The following is a 26,695-nucleotide window of genomic DNA, read 5'->3' as shown; positions in this document are numbered from 1 at the left end:
ATTTCTAGACACAAAAGGCATCAAGGGGTATGGGGAGAGAGCGGGAATATGGTATTGAGATAGAGGATCAGCCATGATCATATTGAATGGCGGAGCAGGCTCGAAGGGCCGAATGGCCTACTCCTGCTCCTATTTTTCTATGTTTCTATTTCTACACTATACAGGAAAGCCTTACATATTAATAGTACCTGCTGTTAAACGTACACATGCCATAATAGATCCAATCCAGCTGATCTGTTCCATAGATGCCTGGAATGTTTCCTGAAGTGCTACAGATAGAATCCCAAACGATTTCAGTATTCCCATTGCCAACACATTTATCTACAGAATCAAAGAGAACAAAAATTACATTCAGAGCTTTAATCTTCCCCGTGATTACCCACTGCTAAGCAACATATCATGTGTGGTTATCGATGGAGGATTGAAAATCAAGGTCCCACACGGCACAGGCTGTTGTTAAACCAACAAACCTGTACTATTATTTCACAGCTGTGAGCAACATTGCTTTTAGTTGTCATTAGTGTTATTGTTGCTCCACTGGGCACTGATGTTGTGCTACACTTCCATAAAATGATATGGTTCATTCACCTGGAATTACAATACCATCACCACCAACAACAAATTATGGCCTAGAAATTGGCCCACTTACCGCCGTGAGTCACTGCCGCGATCGGGTCTAAAAATGTCGGCCGCCACGCTAGCGCCCTTCTGTGGTGTGGGACTCGGCAATCGCCATTTTGGCGAGGGCCTTAGTGTTGCCAATAGCAGCGCTGGCCCAAGAAATGTAAATTAAGAGGTGACATCAGTCAGCGTACAACGCCGACTTAACGTCACCTCAGCGAATTTGGACCTTAGCATTGAGTTCAGTGCTGGGTCCTAAGCGCGCCATGAAAACCCAGCATTCAGCAGACTGACAGAGGCACTGTCAGCACCTCTTAAAAGGGACATACATATCTTCCAGGTAAGTTTGCATTTAAGCTTTGGATTGGATTTTTTTTGATCTTATTGAAGTAGTGGGTTGGTGCAATACATGTTAAAAGTGTGCAGGGAGTGCAGGGACTGCTGCTGGATGCTTGAAAGGCCTCAGATGGTAAAGGAAGGCCTCTGAGAAGACAGAAAATGCTGGAACTACTCAGCAGGTCAGGCAACATCCGTGGAGAGAGAAACAGAATTCATGTCAAGATGCTACCTGACCTGCTGAGTATTTCCAGCATTTTATGCTGACATTTCAGATTTACAGCATCCGCTCGCAGAAGGAAGAAGAAGAAGCCGAAGAGGAGGAAGCAGAAGGAAGGATGCAATCCAGATAGCCCCTTTCTGGCCAGGATATCCGGGATGGAATCATCCACCTGCAGTACCAGTGACCACAACCCCAATTCCCCTTTCAACATTTGTCCCACACCTTACCATCCCTCTGTTACTGACCATCACGGTGTCCTCTTGGCCACAATGCTGAAATAAAAACCACCAAAAAGCAAACTTTCCAATACAACTTTATACATCTATCCATCCAATATGACATCAAGAAATCAACTCATCACCCTTATGCATTCTCTTAGTGACTGTCTTGTGTGTGCCTTTGCCTATCCTACTGATGTCATGGCTACCCCATTGGCTGCAACATGGCTGGTGGAAGGCTGCTGACTTTCAGTGGGGGGACACTGCTGGTTGACCTTGAGGAGCTGGTGGCTGGGAGTGTCAAATCGAGTGACGGTGTTTCTTCTTCTTCTTCACTCTCCTCTCCCTCTTCTTGGTAAACCACTGGCTGGGCAAGCTGCATTTCTTGGGTGTGTGAAATGAGGAAGGAACAAGGGTGGAGTTGTGGTGAGGGGAGGGCGGGAAAACAAGAGATGCATGCGAAAAGGAGGATAACGTATGAGGATACCAGCATCATGTGTTATCTCAGCCCTGCCACTGGCCAAGGGCTCAGCCATGCCCCTGCCAAGAATGGCCAGCACCGTCTCCTCCAAGGGGGTGAGGTGAAGCTAGGAATGGGAGATGTGCCTTGTGATTGGTACAGATTGTTGGTAGGTGAGTGTTTGAGGAGTGGGGGGAGTCATGCATTGAGAAGTGTGTATGGACTGGAGGAGGTTACAGAGATAGGGAGAGGTGAGGCCATTAAGGGAATTTGGAAACTGCTTTTTTGCTGTGAATACAAGACACAAGTATTGAGAGTGTCATTTCTTCTCTCCTTCTAGGATCTCCATGTTCCTGTGCCTTGCAGCATTCTTGGCCAGATAGGGTTAGAGGTGGTCTGCTATTAATCATCTCTTTTTGCTATTTAATATTATCTGGAGATGTGTGAGAGACACCTGCTGTGACTCACCTCCAATTCGCTCTCCCCTTCCAGTGGGGAAAATATCTTCTTGGTTCTCAGTGCCTTATGTGGTGACCTATCTGCCCCAATCTCCAACGGTTTGTGGAGCCACATCACACCACATTCCTCTGAGACTCATGCAAGTCACACAGGGAAATGATAAGATGGGAATGGGTTCAATTCTAAAGGTCGGTTAAGTTTTTGATGAGTCACAGGATAGAGGTTGCTCAGTGAGTTGCAGTTTTCAGTTTATCACTAAGCTCTCCGAAACAGAAATCCGGCCTTGACATCACACTAATTGGCTGATAAGGCAAGCCATTATCTATATGTAGCCAAGTGGGAAAATGCAGTGAATATTTAAGTCCACTAGATGGCGCGGTTCATTTTCCCCTTTCGAATTTGAAAAAAGGAGAAAAGGGTTATGGGAAGGGCCATGTGATGCCAAAGGAACCTCCCCTTTCTTCACAGCCTCCATTTTCTAGATCCAGCGTGAGGGGTGTGCTCTGAGGAGAGTTGGGGTGAATATGACTTTTGAAATGAACTTAGTCTGCGTAAAGTACAACTAAAACAGCATTTAGTGCAGCCAGACATAGTTTTAAAGTGATATTGTTTCCCAAATCACTCGATATCACGGGGATGCTTGTAGATTGTCCCACCATGTGCTGGTGTTAACCTTTGTTAAAATTGTTGTTGAGTCCTTGGGGCTACGTTTCGAACGAGTTTAATACTTTCTGTTTGCTTGTAAGAGGTAACAAGTGATAACGGGACATACGAATGTATGGTATGATATGTTTTGTTTTGTATAATGATTTGTGGTTTACCTCATGTTCTGTTTTACAGCAAGCCACTGCCGTATTTTGTCGACTGTGTTTTATGTATTTACAATTTCATCCTAAACCTAGACCCAAGTTATTAATACAGAATAAAAAACCCCAAAAACGAAAGTTCGTGTCCTGTGCTGCTCCATTTCGCCAGGCTACACATTTTGGTACCAGGAGTGGGGTCTGTTAGCTTGGAGTTTCTCAGGTTTGGGAAAGTTACATAAAATACGGCAGTGGGGGAAGAGCGGTGTGGTGCCAAGTGGACCTGGAGACGGACGGAGAGTGCTGCCTGGGGTTGCTAAGGAGGACCAGACCAGACAGACGGGATCCAGAGGGCGCCAGGACCAATCTGGGAGAGGACCCATCAAGGCACCGAGGAGGGACACCATTGGAGAAGAATCGTCACAGCGGCCATCCCATTCAGTGACTGTCAGGGACTTGTGAACTGAGTCAAAATGTTAGACCCTCCTGAGGAGGCGGGTGGAGCTCACAATTCGGATGGTGAGGACAATACCTCGAGTGTGGGTGAGGGCAACCAGATAGATCAACTCAAGGCACAGATTTCAGAGTTGAAAAAAAACCATGACCAAGCAATGGCAATTATTGCCACTCTAGGTAATGGGGCAACCAAGTCATATGTGTATGTACCCAGAGAGCGTCAGATCCAACCATTCAGTGGTGAGGTATCTAAAGATAGTCGTTCAGTTGATGAGTTCATTGAAGAGGTTGAAAGTGTACTACGAGCTAGAGATCAGACTCCTGCAGAGCAGGTAGATTTCATTCGATCTTTGTTGAGGGGGGCAGCCCTACAGGAAATTAGGTTATGGTTGGGTGGAGAGTCTAAGCAGCCCAGTGACCTGTTCAGTTACCTAAGGGGGGCTTTCACCGAAAAACACAGTGAGTCCCAGCTGTTAGAAACTTTCTATGGACGCAAGCAAGAAGAGGGTGAAGGTTTCCAAGAATACTCACATGCACTCTCTCAGATTATTAGAACTTTGGTAAAGCAATCACCTGATGCTGTGCCGGACACAAAACGGGTTGTCAGAAACAGATTTGTTGATGGTGTTAGAGATCCCTCACTCCGGAGAGAGTTGCGCAAGTTTGTACGAGACAACCCCCAGTCTACCCTGTTCGATGTACGTGAGGAAGCTGTCTTATGGTCCTTAGAAGACCAGCCCTGTAGCACTAAAGTTGCAAAGAGCAAGAATGTAGTGTGTGACAGTACGGGGAGGGATCTTCAGTGTTCTGCCATTGGGGTACCAGGCAGCCAGGCTGTCACTTTACAGGATGTTCTTAAAGTGGTGGCGGAACAGGGTAAAGCTATCGGGGAACTAACAGAGGCAGTACGGGGTCTTGCTCTACAGAAGGAAAACACGGGTAATGACAAGGTTGGGAAACCTAGAGCCAAGCCAAAGTTCACTGATGAAGGTCAGCCTATTTGCTTTAAGTGCAACGGGGCGGGGCACATTGCCAAACAGTGTCCTCAGAAGCACGAGGTAGCAAACACATCCACCAATGCTGGCTGGGGTGCAGGAAAACTAACTCCCTCGATTGCCATGAGCCGGGCAATGCGAGGAAAACCTGCAGGCTCTCAGAACAGTACTGGTATTCGTGACAGATTTCTTGACCGTGCAGTAGGTAAATGTCCAGTAGTAGATCTCAAGATTGGGGGGGTTACTGCTAACTGTTTACTGGATACCGGGAGCCAAGTCAGCACTATTACTGAAGTTTTTTTCAGAGAGCACTTACTTGGGAGGGATGAGGATATGCTGCCTACAACCAGGTGGCTTAAGATCACTGCCGCCAACGGGTTGGACATTCCCTACTTGGGCTACCTTGAGTTAGACGTTGAAACTATGGGCATAACCTTACCCGAATGTGGTTTCCTGGTAGTCAAAGAGCATCAGCAGTCACAGCCTGCAGCACCAGGTCTTATTGGTATGAACATCATCAGCCGATGCAGACAACTAGTTCATGCTGAGTTTGACACTACTCTAGGGGGAAAGTTGGATTCAGATTGGAGGGAAGCATTTCAGCAAGTACAACAGTGTAACATCACTCCAAAGTCATCTTCTGTCCGTGTAGCTGGTAGGGGTGCTGTACATGTGCCTGCGTCTTCCATAGCTACAGTCTATGTAAAGGGACTTAAAACTCAGTCAGGTGGCAGCACTAAAATGCTGTTGGAGCCAGGTAACACACCATTGCCAGGTGGCCTGGTAGTTGTCCCCACTCTAGTTGAATCAAAGGGACATTTATTTCCAGTGCAGGTGGTAAATTTCTCTGAGGAGGATGTGTGGTTAAACCCCAGGACCAGGCTTGGTATTCCGACTCAGGCAGAGTGTGTAGACAAGGACTCCTGTGAGGTGCGATTTCAACGCATCTCCGCTGACACAGAGGAAGTAACTGTTGGCAGACAAGAAGGACAGATGACAGACCAAGACATTCAGTTGCTTTTGGACAAACTACACATAGGTGGCACACAGGGCCAACAAGCAGAGTTAGGTGCACTTTTAGCCAGGTATTCGGAAGTATTTGCTTTTAAGGATGAGGACCTAGGCTACACTGATAAAGTTGAGCATGAGATTAACTTGGTAGATGACGCACCAGTTACAGAGCCATACCGTCGTATCCCACCTACACTGTACAAAGAGGTGAGGGACCACATCACTAAGCTTTTAAGAAAGCGTGTCATCCAGGAGAGCAATAGTTCATACGCTTCACCCATAGTGGTAGTTCGTAAGACTGATGGAGACATACGACTATGTGTTGACTTTAGGAAACTAAACTCAAAAACCAGACGTGACGCATTTCCTTTGCCCCGCATTGACGAGAGTTTTGATGCCCTTCATGGTGCAAAGTTCTTCTCGACCATTGATCTTGCAAGTGGGTACCACCAGGTTGCTGTTCGTGAAAGTGACAGGCCTAAGACTGCTTTTACAACTCCTTTTGGCCTTTTTGAGTACCTCAGAATGCCTTTTGGTGTCTGTAATGGACCTGCGACTTTTCAACGACTTATGCAAGCGACTATGAGCGACTTAGTGGTCCACATCCTATTAGTGTATTTAGATGACATCCTTGTGTTCTCTCAGACCTTCCCGGACCATTTAGAGAGGCTTGAGATGACTGAAAGAGACAGGTTTGAAAGTAAAGCTTGAAAAGTGTCACTTCCTGCAGCAGGAAGTCAGGTTCCTTGGGCATCAAATTTCAGGGGAGGGTATAGGGACAGATCCAGAGAAAATTGCCGCCGTAAAGAAGTGGCCGGTCCCCAGTACAGTCAAAGATCTGAGGTCATTTCTTGGTTTCTGTAGTTATTACAGGAGGTTCATTGAGGATTTTTCTAAACGAGCTGGCCCTCTCCATGACGTAGTCAATGCATGCCTTAGGGAAGACAGCCCAGCAAAAGCAAAACGGTTGTTTGAAGGTTCATGGATAGCGGCGTGCCAAGCTGCTTTCGAACAGCTGAAAGAAAAGCTGATCAGTGCTCCAGTGTTAGGTTACGCAGATTTCACTCAGCCTTTTATTGTAGAGACGGATGCCAGTAACCTAGGATTAGGTGCCATCCTCCACCAGCAGCAGGGAGATAGGAAGAGAGTGATAGCATATGCCAGTAGGAGGCTCCGTAATGCTGAAAGAAATGACAGAAACTACAGCAGTATGAAACTAGAGCTCCTCGCCCTCAAATGGGCTGTTTCAGAGAAATTTCGAGGTTACCTTCTAGGTTCCAAGTTCACTGTCATAACAGATAACAACCCCCTGTGTCACCTTTCTACAGCTAAGTTAGGTGCTGTTGAGCAAAGATGGGTGGCTCAGTTAGCTGTTTTTGACTTTGACGTCAAGTACCGCCCAGGCCGCTGTAATGCAGCAGCAGATGCCCTCTCTAGGCAGCCGTTAGCAGGGGAGCCCGAGTCAGACAGTGGGGATGCGGACTATGATGGTTGTGTGGCCATATGTAATGTCACTCACAAGGGAACAGCTCTAGGACCAGACTTAGGGACAGCAGGAGTCAAGTGCTGTAAAGTCAGACAGATCCGTGTTTCGGACGCAGAAGAAAGTACTGAGCGTAGTGAGTTGCAGGGTAACACACCAACACTTCCCGGTTACTCTAAAGAGGAACTACGTAAGTTTCAGGACACAGACCCCACCCTCAGCGTGTTTAGGAAGTTTTGGGGTGAGCAGCGAAGGCCAACTTACAAGGAGAGGTCGCAGTTATCCAAGCTAGTATTATCCACGTTAAAGCAGTGGCCCCGTATTTGTGAGCAAGATGGTTTGTTGTACCGTGTAATCGAGGATGTCCATGTTGGTGAGTGTCACCAGCTACTACTGCCCTCTTGTTTGAAAGAAGTCGTGCTTGAAGGTGTGCATGATCGTATGGGCCATCAGGGAATAGAGCGCACACAGAACCTTTTGAGACAGAGATGTTTTTGGGTTGGGATGTATGGGGATGTGGAACAGTGGGTCAAGAAATGCGAGAGGTGTGTTTTGACAAAAATGCCCCACCCCAAGATACATGCCCCTATGAAATCATTTCTAGCCTCCCGGCCCCTTGAAGTAGTTGCTGTAGATTTCACCATGCTGGAACCGGCCTCCGATGGTCGTGAGAATGTGTTAGTGGTGACCGATGTTTTCACTAAATTCACACAAGCCTTCCCTACTCAGGACCAAAAGGCTGATACCACGGCAAAAGTCCTTCTCAAAGAGTGGTTCATGAAGTATGGGGTCCCAGAAAGATTGCATTCAGACAGAGGTCGAAATTTTGAGAGTGAAATCATTGCCGAGCTGTGTAAGCTTTATGGTGTAAAGAAAACCCGCACTACCCCACACCACCCAGAAGGAAATGCTCAATGTGAGAGATTCAACAGATCTTTACATGATCTTTTGCGTACACTGCCTCCAGAAAAGAAGCGCCGCTGGCCTGAGCACTTATCTGAGTTGGTGTATGCCTACAATGTAACACCCCATGCTACGACTGGCTACTCACCGTACTATCTGCTTTTCGGGGTTCATCCACACCTTCCTGTAGATGCTTTATTAGGTCAGGAGCAAGTGTTAGACAAGAAACATGAGTGGTTGGTTGTCCACCAAGAGCGTTTGAAGGAGGCAAGAGAGTACACTGAAAAGAAATCAGCTCAAAGAATTGAACTTAACAAAGACAAAGTGTACTGTCCAACCATTGAGGTGGGTCAGTTGGTATACTTACGACACAGGCCTTTGGGTAGGAACAAAATTCAGGATGCTTGGGGTCCTACTGTGTACAGAGTGGTGGAGGTACAGGGTACTACACATGCAGTTGAGCCTGTAGAGGGCAGTCCTTTAAAAAGGGTCCATAGAGTTAATCTTAGGCCATGTGTTACCCCTGTCCCTGAGCCTAGGCGGACGAGAACCAAGTCCCCTGTCACCGTACCCCCTGTCACTCTTTTGACAGAATCGTTGCCAGAGCCCTCTGATACTGAGTTTGTTGTGGTAGAGGAAGTCACCTATCCAGAGTTAACTCAGGAGGAAAAAGTAAACAATGATCCTGTTGGTAACGCCCAAGATGTACAGGAATCAGAGGCTGTTTCTGAGCCAGAGCATTCAGATCCTTCTGAGTGTGGGACTGAGGTTGAGGTACCCATTCCGGCTCCTCGCAGAACTAAAAGAGCCAATGCTGGGGTAAACCCTAACCCATACCATTTGCCTCAGTCAGCCTGTAATGCAGTCTCACTCAGTCCTGAGGTGTTCTCTCATGTTTTATCGAGTCTGGGTACTGCATTTTTTCGAGAAGCTGTAAAAGAAGTGAAAAACGGGTGCTAAGTCACCGAGGACGTTGACTTTAAAGCAGGGGAGAATGTAGCCAAGTGGGAAAATGCAGTGAATATTTAAGTCCACTAGATGGCGCGGTTCATTTTCCCCTTTAGAATTTGAAAAAAGGAGAAAAGGGTTATGGGAAGGGCCATGTGATGCCAAAGGAACCTCCCCTTTCTTCACAGCCTCCATTTTCTAGATCCAGCGTGAGGGGTGTGCTCTGAGGAGAGTTGGGGTGAATATGACTTTTGAAATGAACTTAGTCTGCGTAAAGTACAACTAAAACAGCATTTAGTGCAGCCAGACATAGTTTTAAAGTGATATTGTTTCCCAAATCACTCGATATCACGGGGATGCTTGTAGATTGTCCCACCATGTGCTGGTGTTAACCTTTGTTAAAATTGTTGTTGAGTCCTTGGGGCTACGTTTCGAACGAGTTTAATACTTTCTGTTTGCTTGTAAGAGGTAACAAGTGATAACGGGACATACGAATGTATGGTATGATATGTTTTGTTTTGTATAATGATTTGTGGTTTACCTCATGTTCTGTTTTACAGCAAGCCACTGCCGTATTTTGTCGACTGTGTTTTATTTATTTACAATTTCATCCTAAACCTAGACCCAAGTTATTAATACAGAATAAAAAACCCCAAAAACGAAAGTTCGTGTCCTGTGCTGCTCCATTTCGCCAGGCTACATATATAATTCCGGAATGACTCTCAGATTACCACGGTTAGACTTATTTATCTATTTAAGTCTGCAAATTAAATGTGATTGAGGAACCATAATGAGTTACTGAGAGATAAATAATTTCTTGTTTAAAAATAAGGCTCCGGCTTATGGTGTATAAAGTTTGTTATTCATCTTCATATTGCCCGATTCAAACATAATTCTGATTGAAGTAAAAATGATAACGGACCAAAGCAGTATCCATTTTCTCTAATTGTTTAGAGGTTGCATAGATCATGGAATGGTATGTGACACAGGAACCGAAATGGAGAGAAAATTACATTTAAAATGGAGACCGGACAGGTATAACCAAAGTATTGCACTTGTCATAAATAGGAATAGTTTTAGTAAGGGTAGGTACACTACTGTGTCTGAACATTTTACAATATGCATGTGGTACAGTATCAAGTATCATAAATCAGTATCAAATTGCAACATACAGGTAGACTATCCTTTATCCGAACTTCTGAAAACCGAAAACCTCTAAAAACCGAAAGTTTTTTCGTTCAGCGTAAGTCGTGCGCACGACATGACCAGAGTGGCGCACGACTTACGCTGAGCAGGGCAGAGGGTCACAGAGTTCCCTCCTGGGTAGGAGATTGCAGGCCGAGCTGGGCAGTGTGAAGGAGGTACCGGGAGAGTGAACCCAACAATACAGCGGCCCGTCCGATAGCTGCAGCGGCCCGTCCGATATTCTTTTCTCCCCCCGACCCGACCCGAACTGAACCGCGGCCCGTCCGATATTCTTTTCTCCCCCCCCCCCCAACCCGACCCTCGACCTGATTTGCGGGCCAGCTTAGTAGGAGTCAGCCGATATCCGGCTTTCCAGAGAAGCAGGAAGGGGAATGAGACACGGAACAGTCGCAAGAGGTAGCCTGAACTTTTAAAATTTATATTAAATACAAATTTCCCAGTCTTATAATAATGCCTTCTGAAATCCGAAAAATTCCGAAAACCGAAACTCAGCTGGTCCCAAGGCTTTTGGATAAGGGATGTACCTGTACTAGTACAAGTCACATGAAAATACAAGATCTCTGTCAGTATGTCGCAGTACATTGACAGCGAATCCATTGCCAACCTGCAGCGCTCAACCTGCTGCAGAGTCTATGTCCTCTCTGGTTCATTCCCGCTCCGCAATTACTCTCTGGTCAGGCTTCCCACCACTGCAGCCTTAACACATAGTATTTTTTTTAATTAAATGTTAGGGTGTTTCAACCCTAACTCATCTTATGACCCATCTGTAAATCACTCAAACTTCACTAAAGGGCAAAGAATACTTTCACTCACATTAGGGTGAGGATGAGATTGCCACAATTCCTAACAGTGTTCACCTCAATCTAACTGTTTGAGAGCGAGAGAGAGGGAGTCACTAATCTGAGATAGAGACATGGTGAGGGCAGGATAGGCAATCTCAAGAGGCATGAAACAACAGGCGAGGAGGGGGAATCAGACATAAGCTGGAGACGGAAGGGGAGCTGATAGAGACAGAGATCCAAGTTGGAAAGAGAAATCTTGGGAATCATGAAGTAGAGATGCAAAGAGGGATCCCAGAGACAGAGAACAGGGTGTTATGTTTTATGCAAATTGGCTGCCGCGTTCCACACATTACAACAGTGACTCCACTTCAAAAGTACTTCGTTGGCTGTAAAGCGCTTTGAGACGTCCGGTGGTCGTGAAAGGCGCTATAGAAATGCAAGTCTTTCTTTTTTTAGGCTTTACTTAGATAGTTCTCTTGTGCTGTACACTAAACACCATGGGCAGGATATTCCGCTAAGTTGCAATTCGCCCCAAATCTGCCAAAGCAGTGCAAAAGACCGATGAATTTCAAGCGCAGATTACGTCCTGCGCAATTAGAGTTTCTGCGATCTTTTGCGCCAGTTTAAAAAACATTGCGCTGGAAGCAGGCCCCGCCCACATAACTGGCCACGCCCCCGGATCAAATTAATCCCCACTGCAGATTTCCGCTAATTGCGCCCATTTGCTGACCTTAGTAGAGGCTCTTAAAATTCATCTGTTTTTTTAGGCTCAAGGACACTAATTGGCACATTTTAAAAGATTTTAAATAACTTTTTAATTTACTAAGAAACTGACTACTGTACACCAATGTAACTAGTAAATGGTGTTCTGTCTAGTTTTTTAAAGTCATTTGCAGTTATTTAAAACGCAGTTACACACAGGTGGTGGACTAGATACACTGATTAATAAAAGCTTATTTTTTGTGATAAACCCATTTTCAGCTGTATTAATAAAACTGCACCAGGTTACCACTCTTAAATATAAGCAAGGAATATGTTTTAATGCAAAATTTAAAAAAATAAAGATCACGTTCTAAAGTGCTGCCCGTAGTTCATGAAAGATTTTACATTCGGCGATATAAGAACATAAGATAAGAACATAAGAAATAGGAGCAGGAGTAGGCCAATCGGCCCCTCGAGCCTGCTCCACCATTCAATAAGATCATGGCTGATCTGATCCTAACCGTCAATCTACTATCACTGAACCATCTCCTGAATCTCTTTTGAAGAAGAGCAGGGGAGAGTTATCCCTGGTGTCTGGGCCAATATTTATCCCTCAATCAACATCACCAAAGATTATCTGGTCATTATCACATTGCTGTTTTGTGGGAGCTTATTGTGTTCGCATTCACGGGTTGTGGGCGTCGCTGGCAAGGCCAGCATTTATTGTCTGTCCCTAGTTGCCCTTGAGAAGGTGGTGGTGAGCCGCCTTCTTGAACCGCTGCAGTCCGTGTGGTGAAGGTACTCCCACAGTGCTGTTAGGGAGGGAGTTCCAGAATCTTGACCCAATCTTGAAGGTTTCCTACATTACAACAGTGACTACACTTCAAAAGTACTTCATTGGCTGTAAAGCGCTTTGGGACATCCTGAGGTCGTGAAAGGCGCTAGAAAAATGCAAGTTTTCCTTTCTTTCTCAGTGATGATCTGGGACTGTTTAGACTGTATAGATCAGTACGGCATCAAAAAAGAAAAAGACTTGCATTTCTATAGCGCCTTTCACGACCACCAAACATCTCAAACGCTTTACAGCCAATTAAATACTTTTTGGAGTGTAGTCACTGTTGTAATGTAGGAAACGCAGCAGCTAATTTGGGAACAGCAAGTTGCCACAAACAGCAATGTGATAATGACCAGATAAACTGTTTTTAGTGATGTTGATTGAGGGGAAATATTGGCCAGGACACCGGGGAGAATTCCCCTGCTCTTCTTCAGGCTACTAAGCCAGCAGGGGGTGGGGGGAATTCTCTTTTTATTTAAATTAAAACTCTGCACTACGTCCATGGAATAAAATTGTGTAATATTTCCAGCTGTTTAGTTTTTACAAAGCACAATGCGCCAGTGTGATGACACAAACCTATAATCCCATTTCTTTGGCTGCCAACCCTTTCTATCTGCAGTGCTCGGGACAAGGGCTGTTGCTAATATTTATTCTAAGTGCTTAACTGATCAGTTTGACATGCGATCTATTTTTTTCTGCAGCTCTGGGTTCCTAAAGACTCGATACATGATCCCACTATAGCACTGTGAAGCGCTCCAATAATTAAAGATTTCTGGAGTCTGTCCTTTAGCTTTACATTCATGGTTTTACTTTTTTAATCGAGTAAGCAAGTCCAGTGCCATGTTAACAGTAAAGTGATTTTGCAATAATGGAAACGTAAAGCTGTCACTCCAGTGTAAATATTGGGACACTTCCTTTGCTGCATCTGTCACACATTACGCACGCTGTCCATATTGCAAAATGCCCCTCAGAAACCACGGGTTTGTGTAATATAATGAAGTGCGCACAATGAGAAATTTCCCACAGCATATTATAGCGGAAAAGTTGTGAGTTATGTCTGTTACCATTATAACTGAGGACTTTAGAATGCGGATGGAATGTATAACGGAGATAATGTTGTAACTAAGAACCTAATAACGCGAATGGATTGTAACAGAGTGGCAAAACTGAGAGTTTGATGATAAGAGTTGGATATTGCACAGTAATAGTGTCATAAATGAGAGGAAGAGGCCATATCCACTGCCTCCTCAAATTATGGTAAGTTCTTTTTCTAATATGATATATTAAATCATCTCATTCCCTGGCTCATATGATATATTACATATTTCAACACATATATAATGTTTAATGTCCACTTTCAACTGCTTCTCAAATATTTTTAAAAACAAAGTTATTGTTTAAAAGTCTTATATAACAGTTTAAAAAATTCTCCAGATGTTACAAAGTACACGGTCATACAGCCATAATGTTACAAGCTCAGTCAGGCTCACTCTCAACACTTTTAACCGATTCTATGCAAAGAGCTCATTTCCATGAGCAGATTCGCATCTTCTATGAACTAGAATGCACATCCTTATGTATGTTCTGAAGTGATAACCTGCATCACAGGACGAACACTTATCTCTGTATATGGAGTTAGATGGCCCACCATGTTCTCCTTTCATTTTGGAAGGGGGTAAATGACACCCCATCAGACTATTATGTTTGGGCTAAAATATTTGTCAGAATTTATTTATATATAAGATAATTACACAGAAGGAAAATACAACCAGAGAGCAGCAGTACAATACTTCCTTTACACTTTACAGTAACCTTTTCAAAATAACAAAGTTCAAAACTTTAGCATTTTTTCCAATAACATTTCAGTAACAGCCTCTGATTGAAAATTCTGTGGGAAATGATTCTTGAAGGTGCTCCTATTCCTTCTCCAACACATATAATGGAAGGGTAAAGTAGGACATTGCAGACTGCTGGGCTGTTCCTCAAATATATGTCACTCTTTACTTTGATTGTAGACCAGTTAGCCTAACATCTGTTGTCAGGAAATTACGAGAGTCTATAATTAAGGATAGAGCGACTGAACACCTTGAAAACTTTCAGCTGATCCGAGAGAGCCGGCATGGATTTGTAAAGGGCAGGTCATGCCTGACGAACCTGTTTGAATTTTTTGAGGAGGTGACTATAGTGGACAGGGGAATGTCTATGGATGTTATTTATATGGACATCCAGAAGGCATTTGATAAAATCCCTCATAAGATACTGTTAGCTAAAGTTGAAGCTCATGGAATTGAGGGCAAATTATTGACCATGTTAGGGGATTGGCTGAGCGGCAGGAGACGGAGGGTAGGGATAATGGGCAGGTACTCTAATTGACTAGTGGTGTCCCACAGGGAGCTGTGTTGGATCCTCAACTATTCACTGTATTTATTAATGACTTAGATGATGGGATAGAAAGCCACATATCCAAATTTGCCGATGACACAAAGATAGGTTACATTGTAAGCAGTGTAGATGGAAGCATAAAATTATAAAGAGAAATTAATAGATTCAGTGAATGGGCAAAACTGTGACAAATGATTTCAATGTAGGCAAATGTGAGATCATCCACTTTGGACCTAAAAAGGATAAATCAGATAGATTTCTAAATGGTGGAGTTAGGTCACAGATCAGCCATGATCTCAATGAATGGCAAAGCAGGCTTGAGGGGCTAAATGGCCTACTCCTGTTCCTATGATGCTAAAGAAGGATCATTTGATGATCTTCACATTAGGTATGTAATTAAGATTACTGTAGGTGTTAAGTATGAACAATCAAACTGTATCACTTTGAACTACTTCCCAAACCCACGACCTCTACCACCTAGAAGGACAAGGGCAGCAGGCGCATGGGAACACCACCACCTCCAAGTTCCCCTCCAAGTCACACACCATCCTGACTTGGAAGTATATTGCCGTTCCTTCATCGTCACTGGTTCAGAATCCTGGAACTGCCTCCCTAACAGCACTGTGGGAGTACCTTCACTGCACGGACTGCAGCGGTTCAAGAAGGCAGCTCACCACCACCTTCTCAAGGGCAATTAGGGATGGGCAATAAATGCTGGTCTTACCAGCAACGCCCACCTCCCATGAATGAATAAAAAAAAGAAAACTTCCTAAAGTGCCAGACCTGAGAGAAAGGGAACTTGCGTAACTAATTCATACTTTACCCAGAACCATCACTTTCCTTGTTTTCTTAATTACCAGATAAATTGATTGTCATGTTTCCCATAGGCAACCTTGCTCTGGTCTCAATCTGGAATCCAGCAAGGAGAAAAAAAGGTTTCTATCTTCGCTCCAGTTACAAAATAAAACAGCACATTTTCCATGTCTAGAGACATAGAACATGCAGAGTACAAAACAGATTGAAGCATGACAGGGCTCCTCTTCCATTACACGAGGGTAAAAACTGCACGGGGCCCGCTCCAGGCATATGCTAGGACCACATACTGGGAAACTGCAAATCCTCAGCCAGTGATTTTCTTCAATTATCTTTAATGGATGCAAGATCACAGGCTGGAAGAGTACAATTTCGTGATATGCATTCCTGGTATGTGCCAGCTGGGGGCAGAGTGAACTTTCTACCCCATCCTATGTCCACATCTGGATGGGTGTCGGGTATGTTGGTGTAGTGGTTATCAATGCTCCCGCTGGTTTTTTTTTCGGTGCGCGGACCCTGTAAACTGGCTGCGCGGCCCATTCAAATTTTCGTGCATGCGCGGATTCTTGCATTGAAAAGCCGGTGAGCGGCCTGCACGGGACCTCCAGACCGCTGCGTGGCCGCGCAGCTTAACGAGAATGTTGGTGGTCATCTTACCAGAGGCCTGGACGAATGGCAGTTTGAGAATTTGAATTCAGTTGGAAAAAAGTCTGTAAATAAAAGTGACTATGAAGCTGTCAGATTGTTGCAAAAAAACAACACAGCAACTTCCTTTAGGGAAGAAAACCCGTCGTCCTTACCCGGTCTGGCCTAAATGTGACTCCAGTCCCACACCAACGTGGTTGATTCTTAACTGCCCTCTATGGTGACAAGGTGAGCCACTCAAATGTGTATCAAATTGTGATAAATCCATTAAGTGGAACAAGGACTCAAAGAGGCGATATCGTAGAATTAACACGAGTACTTTATTAACAACTGGGAAACACGTTTACAGACAGCCTGCCTCAGCATCCTGGCATTCCACCTTGTGCTGACCTATACAGGAAGCAAACCTCTGACCTTAACAGGAAGCAAACCTCTGACCTTAGTAGCAGCATTGGCTACAGCACCACCTGGTGGATAACCTTAATCATAACATCCCAGATTACTATACAAATCATTACCAGCAGTTGAAGTAAAAGGCCCATCAGCACCTTCTCAGGACAACTAGGAATGGGCAATAAGTGCCGGCCTTGCAAGCGATGCCCACATCCAGAGAATGAATAATTTTTAAAACTGATCCACCGTGTAACTGCATTAATTGTGCCTGAGGAAGACAACTCTGAAGATTTATAGATGAGGGAATGGGAATCAAATGTCCAACATCTGATGAGCGCAACAAAAATATTAGGAGGTTGCCAGCACAATCTGAAGACCTTCCACTGGGCTGTCTTACAAAACACTGAGGGTTTTCGATGAGAAAACAAGATAAACTGGTATACCAGTCGCATGGGTCAGAAGTAGTCCTCTCATCCAAAGTCTTAGCCGCTTTTTTTTAGTAACTTCTTGGGATAGCAGAAGACAACAAAGGCAGAATTTCCCTTTTCATTATACAGCACTTGGTATCAGCACTCTTTCAGTTACCATCATCACAAATGCCTCTGTTATAACATATTTGTACACCTCCTCTTCCATCGTTACTCCAGCGTAGCTTCTACTAAAACACTGGCCCGGAATTTGCGGTTGTAACGATGGCGAAACTGTCAGCGTTCGCCATCATTACACTGTAAAACTGACAGCAACTTCTGGAGTCTGCACATATATGCATCTAAAAGCGGAAATCCTGAAGTTGCTGTAAGTGATACCCTGCTCCTCCACCGGGTGCGCTGTTGCAGTACTCGTAGATGGAAATCAATTAGAAATCACTGAATTGATGTGAACTTCCACTTTTTACGCTTTATTCTCTCTGTAAAAACCCTTGAAAATATTAAGCCTTGTTCAATGAGGTGTAACTGAGTTTATAACGGCGTACTGTCATAATTACTGCTGAACAACCACTCTGGCCCTGAAAAACTAATTTTATGTCTGTGAAGTGTAATTTTCTCCATTCCATGATAAACATTCTATAGATTTTTTAAATAATAAAAATTTATTTAGATTTTTTTTTAAGTTTATGATATTTCAGTTTCCACCTTAATCCCATGTGTATGTCTCAATCTTTATTTCACTTTCTGTAAAATTATAAAACTGAATGATAAGCCCTGCTTGTTACTTCCTGGTTTGCTGACTGTGAGAATTCTTCAATGTGATTGGCTGCTTAGCTTGCTTGATGACATTACTGCTGCTGGACGCCAGAGATTCCCTATAGATGGCGCCAGAATGAAATTAACATCAAAAAAGGTAAAATCGATGCCACAGAGCCCACTAAAAGTTTGTGGGCAGCTATCTTTGAGGTCAGTGGCGAGCGCCGTCACTTCGCCGCTGACCGCAATATCCAGGCCAATAACTTATTAGTCAGCTGTACCTTCACATTTTGATCAGCTCTCTGTCCCTATTATAATAGTCTGCTGGAGATTAGCCTTTACTCTCAAACTTAACCCTTCCTTCATTCACAAACCTCCCTTCTGTCTCCTTTTCAGTACAGAACCTGTTTTAGTTTTACATTCACTTTATTAAACATAAATGAATTGACAATTAAGAATAGGAGTATCAAAGCTTTGTGTCTTTGTGGGCTGCTTACGTATGTATCTCTGGCCACGTATAGCTTAAATCCATCTTGCATATATCTCAAAGTTGCTTGCACTGATGGACCTTGGTGTCTCTGATTTAGGAGTTATTCACCAGTGAGATAACAGCGCTAAGAACAGCTCTTTCCAAACCGCCAGGCTCTCAAAATTCCAACATGGTGAACCAGCAAATAAGGGTGCACACTAGCAAGCTCATAGCATGCCAAGTCCAAATAAGGTTGACTTGCCAGGGCTCGAGAGCTGCATGTGGCTTTCAGACTGCAGATTGGATAGCTTTGTTCTGGAGAAAGACATTGCAAGCCGAGTGCCACAGTAAACACTGCTATGTTGCAAGGCACACTAGCAAGCATGGGTTTGCTACATCATATATACCAGTTGACCTTGGTGTTCTACGAGCTTCACTGAATCGCTTTGTGCTCTTTGTTATCAAGCTAGACCTCAAAGTCTGAATAATGGGTAAGACATTCCTCACATAATGTTCCAATGTTAATCTTTCCTTTTTCAATGTATGTCTCTATGGCCTTGTGCATCTGCAACATTTGACCTCTTGTGACCCCACCGCATTGTTCTTTGATGTAATGTTTTCCTGACTGACCTGTTTGGACACCATTCACACCTTTGATTGCTGTGTTTATCTCTCTGCCGAGGTGTGATAAATGGCAGTTGGAAAGATTACCTGTAAACATCTGACATTATTCTCCGACTATATAAGCTGTGTCTTTATGCATTTCTCCACTTCACCTGACGAAGGAGCAGCGCTCCGAAAGCTTGTGATTTCAAATAAAGCTGTTGGACTATAACCTGGTGTTGTGTGACTTCTTACATTTGTCCACTCCAGTCCAACACCAGCATCTCCACACCATGGCCTTGAAATTAGACTGTGTGATATTAGCTTACCAACCCTTAACACATTCCTATGAAATTCCATTATCTTCTATTGTAAAGCAGCAGCTAACCCATTTAACATAAATCATGCTGTGTGAAATTATCATACAAATTCTCAATGAACTTAGATTAAGCTTCTCTGCGCTATTTTATTTTAAATAGGTTAATGCTTCCATTAAAATATCGACCAAAGAAAATTTCATAAAATAATGTAAAATGTCCGTACGCTAATATTCACAAAGCATAATTTCAAGGCCTATGATTTTTTTGCCACAGTTAGACTCTTGGTCACGGTCATCTCCAGCTGCAGTAACAGCTATGCCTTCAAATGGCTACCAACAACTAAATAAGAAAGGTATTGTAATGTATACAACATTGAAGGGACTACTTTGTTTTGCGGATGTACATCCTTAGTTGCGAGCGTATATAACAGACGCGTATCGATTTGTACAGTCAGTGCCGAAGTTCCAGTTAACCAGTAAAGATCACTTGAAGTTACTCTCAGTCTCTGCTGCTTTATTATTTTATGTAGTTGTGTATAATGGTGCAAACACAACAAATTGGCGATGAGAATTATGAACCTACGTCTTCCTATTCTGGCATCGCATCCAGAGGACACCGAAATTTGGAAGAAAGGAGCGAGAAGGTAGAGAAAACGGAGCACGCTTGCTAAGCTAGGCAGGGGATACGTAAGTCAAGTGAAAAGTGCACAGGACTTGCATGACGCTAGCTAACTAGTAAAGAAAGAAAAACGGGTTTGGAAAAAAAAAATGGCGATGATTGGCACGATTGCAGCATTTGATAGCAGCATTGAAGACTGGGCAACTTACATTGAAAGAGTGGAGTTGTACTGTGAGGCTAACAGAGTGGAGGTAGAAAAGAAAGCCACTGTTTTGCTGAGTGTTATGGGTGCAAAGACATACAGGCTGCTACATAGTTTATTAACCCCTGAAAAGCCAGCAAACAAAACATTCAAACAAATAGTGGACACACTCCAAGACCATTTAAGCCCCAAACCACTGCTCATAGCCGAAAGATTTAAATTCCATAAATGGAACCAGAGCAAAAATGAAAACATTTCTGAATATTTGGCAAAGTTGCGCAAATTATCAGAACATTGCCAATTTGGAGTGGGCTTATCAGACACATTGAGAGACAGATTTGTGTGTGGCATGCAAAGTGAAAGCACACAAAAGCTCCTGTCTGAAAAAGACCTCACATTGGAGAAGGCTCTCATTATTGCAATATCAATGGAAGCAGCAGCACGTGGCGCTTTAGAAATTCAACAAAAATCCCTGGAATATTCAACTAATAAAATGTCACTGAAACAAGAAAAGAAGTGCTATCGCTGTGGCAAAATGTCACATGACCACAATGACTGTTGGTTTAAAGACAAAGACTGCAGACAATGTGGCAGACAAGGGCACATTGAAAGAGTCTGCAAAGCAAATAAGAAGCCGAAAACTGATAGAATACAGAGTAACAAAAAGGTACATCAAGTGACTGAAAACAAGAAACCTTTTAAAGATAGATACAAGAAGGTACACTACATGACTGGAGACAGTTCAGATAAAGAAAAAAGTGACACAGACTCAGAGGAAGGGGATCTGGCTTGTCTAAAACTACACAGTGTGAAAGAGACAGGGGATCACAGAATAATATGGGTTACTCCAGAAGTGGCAGGAGTTAGGCTGAAAATGGAGTTGGACACAGGCTCAGCTTTAACAGTGATCTCTGTACATGACTACAAATGACTGTTTTCACACATACCGCTAAGGCCAACTAAAGTACTGTTAAAGACATACACAGGACAAAGAGTGTGCCCCAAAGGTAAAATAAAAGTGACAGTGACATACAAAGAAAAAAAAATACCGCAATTGAACCTCTATGTAGTGGGAAATGGAGGACCACCATTGCTGGGACGCGAATGGCTCAGGAAAATACAGTTGGATTGGCACACCATCCAAGCACTGTTTGTGTCAGCAAAGGAGGACAGCAACGCCACTCCTGAGAGACTGTCACAAATACTCTCTGACTCTCAGGAAGTGTTCAAGAAGGGAATAGGAACACTTAAGGGCATGAAAGCAAAAATTAAGATTGAGGAGAACGCAAATCCAAAGTTCCATAAGGCCAGACCAGTGCCTTATGCAATTCGCCCTTCAGTAGAAGCAGAGCTGGAGAACTTGGAGCAGTTAGGGGTCCTGTCCAAGGTGGATTGGAGTGAATGGGCCACACCTATAGTTCCAGTGATGAAGAAAACTTCCAGCACAAAACCAGGAAAGCCAAGAAAAGTGCGCATCTGTGGAGACTTTAAAGTGACTGTTAACCCAGTCCTCCACACAGTACAGTACCCATTGCCTCGCATTGAGGACATCTTTGCTTCCCTGTCAAGAGGGGAACGCTTCACAAAGATTGACTTGGCCCAGGCCTATCTCCAAATGGAAATTGATGATGCATCAAAGAAGTACCTGACAATAAATACGCACAAAGGCCTTTACCAGTACAATCGGCTGGTATTCGGAATAGCATCAGCTCCTGCAATCTGGCAAAGGGCAATGGGCCAAGTCCTGCAGGGGATCCCAGGTACTCAGTGTTATCTTGATGACATCATCATTACTGGCAAGAATGACAACGACCACCTTTCCAACCTCGAACAGGTGCTCATCAGGTTACGGGAGTATGGGCTCCGAGCGAACCGAGACAAGTGTGAGTTTTTCAAAAAGGAAATCTCATACTGTGGACATGTGATTGACAAGGACGGTTTACACAAGTCTCCAGACAAGATTGAAGCTGTGATTAATGCACCAACACCTGAAAATGTGTCTCAGTTGAGATCATATCTTAGACTGGTGAACTACTATCACAAGTTCTTGCCCAACCTATCCACAGTGTTACATCCACTAAATGCACTGCTACAGACAGGGTCACAATGGAAGTGGAGTGACAGCTGTGAACAAGCTTTTCAAGAGAGTAAAAGACTCATTACTTCAGAAGAGGTGCTAGCTCACTTTGACCCATCCTTACCTATTCGACTGGCATGTGATGCTTCACCCCATGGCATTGGTGCCATGTTGTCACATAAGTTCCCAGACGGCTCAGAAAGACCAATAGCCTTTGCCTCAAGATCATTGACTACAGCTGAACGCAATTATGCACAGATTGACCGAGAAGCCCTCAGCCTTGTGTGGGGAGTCAAGAAATTCAACCACTACTTGTATGGTCAACAGTTTACACTGTTAACTGACCACCAGCCTCTCGTTTCAATCTTCAACCCAAGGAAGGGCGTTCCAGTGATGACGGCACAACGGCTACAGCGATGGTCACTCTTCCTAGGGGCTCACCTGTATGACATTGAATACAAGGGGACCAAGCAACATGGCAATGCCGATGGTTTGTCACGTTTACCACTGCCAACCTCAGAGAGAACTACAACAGTTGACTCAGCAGAGGTATTTCACACAACAATAGTTGAGCAGCTACCAGTGACAAACTCCCTCATTGAAAGAGAAACACGCAATGACCCTACATTGTCAAAAGTTTATGACATCACTGTGAAGGGATGGCCAGCGCATGGTGACTTATTGTTTCCAGCATTCTCAGCTAGGAGGGAGCAGTTATCAGTGTGTCGGGGAACACCGATGTGCGGCTCACGAGTTGTGATTCCTCCCAAGCTTCGTAACCGAGTGCTAGATGAACTGCATGAAGGCCACTTAGGTACGGTAAAGATGAAAAGCCTTGCTCGTGGATACGTGTGGTGGCCGGGAATTGACAAACAGATTGAGGACCTGACAAAGAGCTGCTCAGGATGTCAAAAGGTTCAGAACGCACCACCACAAGCCCCTCTCCATCCATGGGAATGGCCCTCATCACCATGGCAACGTGTGCACATCGACTTTGCTGGACCGTTCATGGACTCCATGTTCTTAATTGCAGTCAATGCACATTCCAAATGGCCCGAGGTCATTAAAATGAAATTAACCACATCTGAAAAGACCATTTCAGTTCTGAGGACCATGTTCGCTAGAAATGGCCTACCAGAACAAATCTGCACAGACAATGGACGACAATTTGTCTCTGACGAATTCCAAGGTTTCATGAGGAAAAATGGAATCAAGCACTACACATCTGCCCCGTACCATCCAGCTACAAATGGCTTGGCAGAAAGATTCGTACAGACTTTCAAGAAGGCCATCAAAGCAATGTACAGCGAGAATCTACCACTGCAACACAAGATAGACAATTTCCTCTTTGCTTATCGGAACGCAGTACACGCAGCCACTAATCAGACTCCAGCGATGATGTTTCTGAACAGGAACCTGAGATCTCGCATGGACCTTCTTAAACCAAATGTACGTCGTGATGTAGAGAACAAACAGTTCAAACATTTGAATGCTAAGCCAACAAGAAGCTTCAGTGTGGGACAGTCAGTTCTTGCTCGTGATTTCCGGACGGAAAAGTGGCAACCAGGGACAATATCCACAAGAGAGGGATACTGTGTATACTGTGGATGTGGGAGAGAACGTTTTGAGACGTCATGTGGACCAAATTCTGGATGTTCAGGTGAAAAACACCCCTATACCTCGCCCAGACTCACCTGACATGGAAACAGACACTCCTGATTCATCAGCATCAGCACTAGCCTCATCCACAGCTGAGAGCTCTACCTGTGTTGATAGCTCACCTAATGCACCTGTACCTGTACAGTCTCATTCCCCAAAGCAAAGAGTCTGGAGAGACGTTACCCAGAGAGGCAGAGGAGGCCTCCCCAGAGACTTGACTTGTAAAAGGGCTGTTGACAAAATAAAATGTTATGTTGGAATTTGAATTTTGTTACTTTTAAGAAAACAAAAAGGTTACTGTAAAGACAGGCTCTGTATGTTAATTATAGAAATTTTGCGTTAATATACTATTAAACTAAAGGGGGAGGAAGTGTAATGTATACAACATTGAAGGGACTACTTTGTTTTGCGGATGTACATCCTTAGTTGCGAGCGTATATAACAGACGCGTATCGATTTGTATAGTCAGTGCCGAAGTTCCAGTTAACCAGTAAAGATCACTTGAAGTTACTCTCAGTCTCTGCTGCTTTATTATTTTATGTAGTTGTGTATAGCGGTACAAACACAACAGGTATCGTCACCGTTTACATGTGCGTTGAACTTATGATCCCCTGATCACTAATTCAGGTGAGCCACGTTTCCACCTTGCGTATTTTATCTAAACTCGCTCTACATACTGCTCTATAAGCCAAGATGGTGAACAAGCAACATCCTCTTGCTCCTTTGCCAATGTCCTTCTCAAAGCAGGCTCCAGGTGATACAAAGGAGTGATCCTGTGTGACTAACCTTCTGATTTTACCTTTCTTCCTAGCGGGAGACCCGCTGAACCATTCCTCCATTCTAACAATGCTACATAGACCAGGAGCTCACCAAACTCACGTGTCTTCTGAACCCCTCCATTCCCCCTAGTCATATAACTTTGCATCAACAGCCAGGGGTTTTAGTTAAATCAATACACAGACAATCCCAGATATTCTCCTCGACATACAGTTGCCATTGATCCTGACTACTGCCTAGTCTCTGTAGAACTTATTAACACATTACAAGTAGTTGAGCGACTGTTACTAAGAACAAGTCTCGTACAGTCTGTAGTGGTTAATGATTACAGCACTGACCACAAGAAAGGGTGCCTCATTGTTCCTTTGATTCTGAAGTGGAGAATTGCTCTTACTTCCATGTGCAATGTTTCCTCTACTCTGTTCCCACCTCCCCCCCCATACACCTTTCTCAAGTCGCATATCCCCCAACAATAATGGAAAAATTAATAAAGCGCCTTCTAAATGTTAAATTAATCCCTGCCCTGTGTCTGGCTACAGTACATCAAACCAATTTATAATGAACTATTAATTTAGACTTTGAAAATAACCACTATCTCTCTGAAGTGAAATTAATTAACTCTAACAACCTTTATCATGTTCAGAGGAAAGGGCAAGATTACACAATCCATTCTGCGCTAATGTGATGATCTGTGCAAATGTTTTGTCTCCTGCAGGACCCCCAACTCCTGGTCTGCTACTAAATTATTCCTTTGCAGCTTTAAACAATTCGCACTGTACTATCAAAAAGTAAACACTGCCTTCAAAGAAAGAAAACATTGCGGTTGTGTTACTGGGTTGCTAATGAACGAATCCGTTCCATCGCTAGTTATTATTCAGTAATGTTTACCATTGCTTGCATTTGATGAGAAATGATTACTCCTTGGGGAGGAGTGGGGGTAGACACAGGAACACCTGTGGTGTCTGGAAGACATGTTCCTATCCTCTGTTGGCCTAAGTTGTATCGACTGCATTTTGTGCTTCCTATCCCCTGTTGCACCTACTTGGGAAACATCGCAAGTCTTACCTCCTAGCAGCTAGTTCCAGAATTGATACAAATCTTGATTTAATTTCTAGACTCATATCTCAGAAGTTCTTACGGTTCTGCACAGGACTGTATTGTTCCTAGTATACATCAACAGCTTGGATTCAGAAACCCAATGCATACTGGTCAAATCCATAACCAATACTAACCTGTGGATTTGGGGGGGGGGGGGGGCGGACCGGCGGGGTAGTCAAGGAAAGCAGCCAGGGTGCTACAAATAGAGTTAGATAAGATCTGTAAATGAGCAGAACGGTAGCAGATTAATTTTTTTGATTCGTCCATGGGATGTGGGCGTCGCTGGCAAGACCAGCATTTATTGCCCATCCCTAATTGCCCTTGAGAAGGTGCACCACGAGCTAAGTCCAAGGTACTATTACAGTGCAGAAAAATGCAGATCATAAGCATGTTTGTGGGGGAGGGGGGATTGGAGTCGAAATTGCTAAAGGCAAATTTTCATGGAATCTGTAGTTGGTAGCGAATGGCATTTAATATGTCATATTGCTGTGGGACAGGAATAGACAAAGCGAACAGGATGCTAAATTGTATTGCTAGATCGGTTGAACACATGTTGTAAGATGCCATACTAAAACTGTACGGTGCCCTGGTCAGATGGCCCCTTGAATACTGTGTTCAGTTTTAGTCATCAAGACATAAAGGAGACGATGCAGAAAAGAGCCACAATGTTGATTCCTGGCATCCAAGGAATGCATTAGGAGGAAAGATTGAAGAAACTGGGACTACTTAGACTTGAAAGGAGTTGAGTGAGTGGGGCCTTAACGAAGTATACAAGATGGCATAGATAAAGTAATTTGTCCAACCGAACCCAGACATTAGAGCAAGGCATGGGCTAAAATTGCTTTAACAACATCTTAAAACTTCTTAAGAAAGAATTGCTTCCTGTCAGGAGACAAAAACCTTAAGATTCATTCAAGATACATTTGGATAAAGTGATGGGCAATGTAGGCATTTTTCTGGATGGATGAGGCAATGCACACAACAACACAAATGGCCTTCTTCATCCTCAAGGCT

At 43.9% G+C, this 26,695-nt stretch overlaps 1 protein-coding gene across 1 annotated transcript in view; it reads right to left on the bottom strand.

Annotated features, from left to right (window-relative positions):
• The window catches only part of LOC147111249 (putative monocarboxylate transporter 5), a 65,299-nt gene that overhangs the window by 32,628 nt on the left and 5,976 nt on the right, over positions 1–26,695 (bottom strand). Inside the window, exon 2 of the mRNA XM_086001970.1 lies at positions 189–321. Coding sequence (XP_085858096.1) covers positions 189–321 — 133 coding nt within the window. The remainder of the gene's footprint in view (positions 1–188; positions 322–26,695) is intronic.

This window comes from Somniosus microcephalus, chromosome 11 (assembly GCF_052327205.1).
Source record: "Somniosus microcephalus isolate GS21.2 chromosome 11, FLI_Smic_1.0, whole genome shotgun sequence".
NCBI classification, from domain to species: domain Eukaryota; kingdom Metazoa; phylum Chordata; class Chondrichthyes; order Squaliformes; family Somniosidae; genus Somniosus; species Somniosus microcephalus.
Note: the sequence above shows the minus strand (reverse complement) of the source record. Positions and strands in the feature narration are given on the sequence as shown.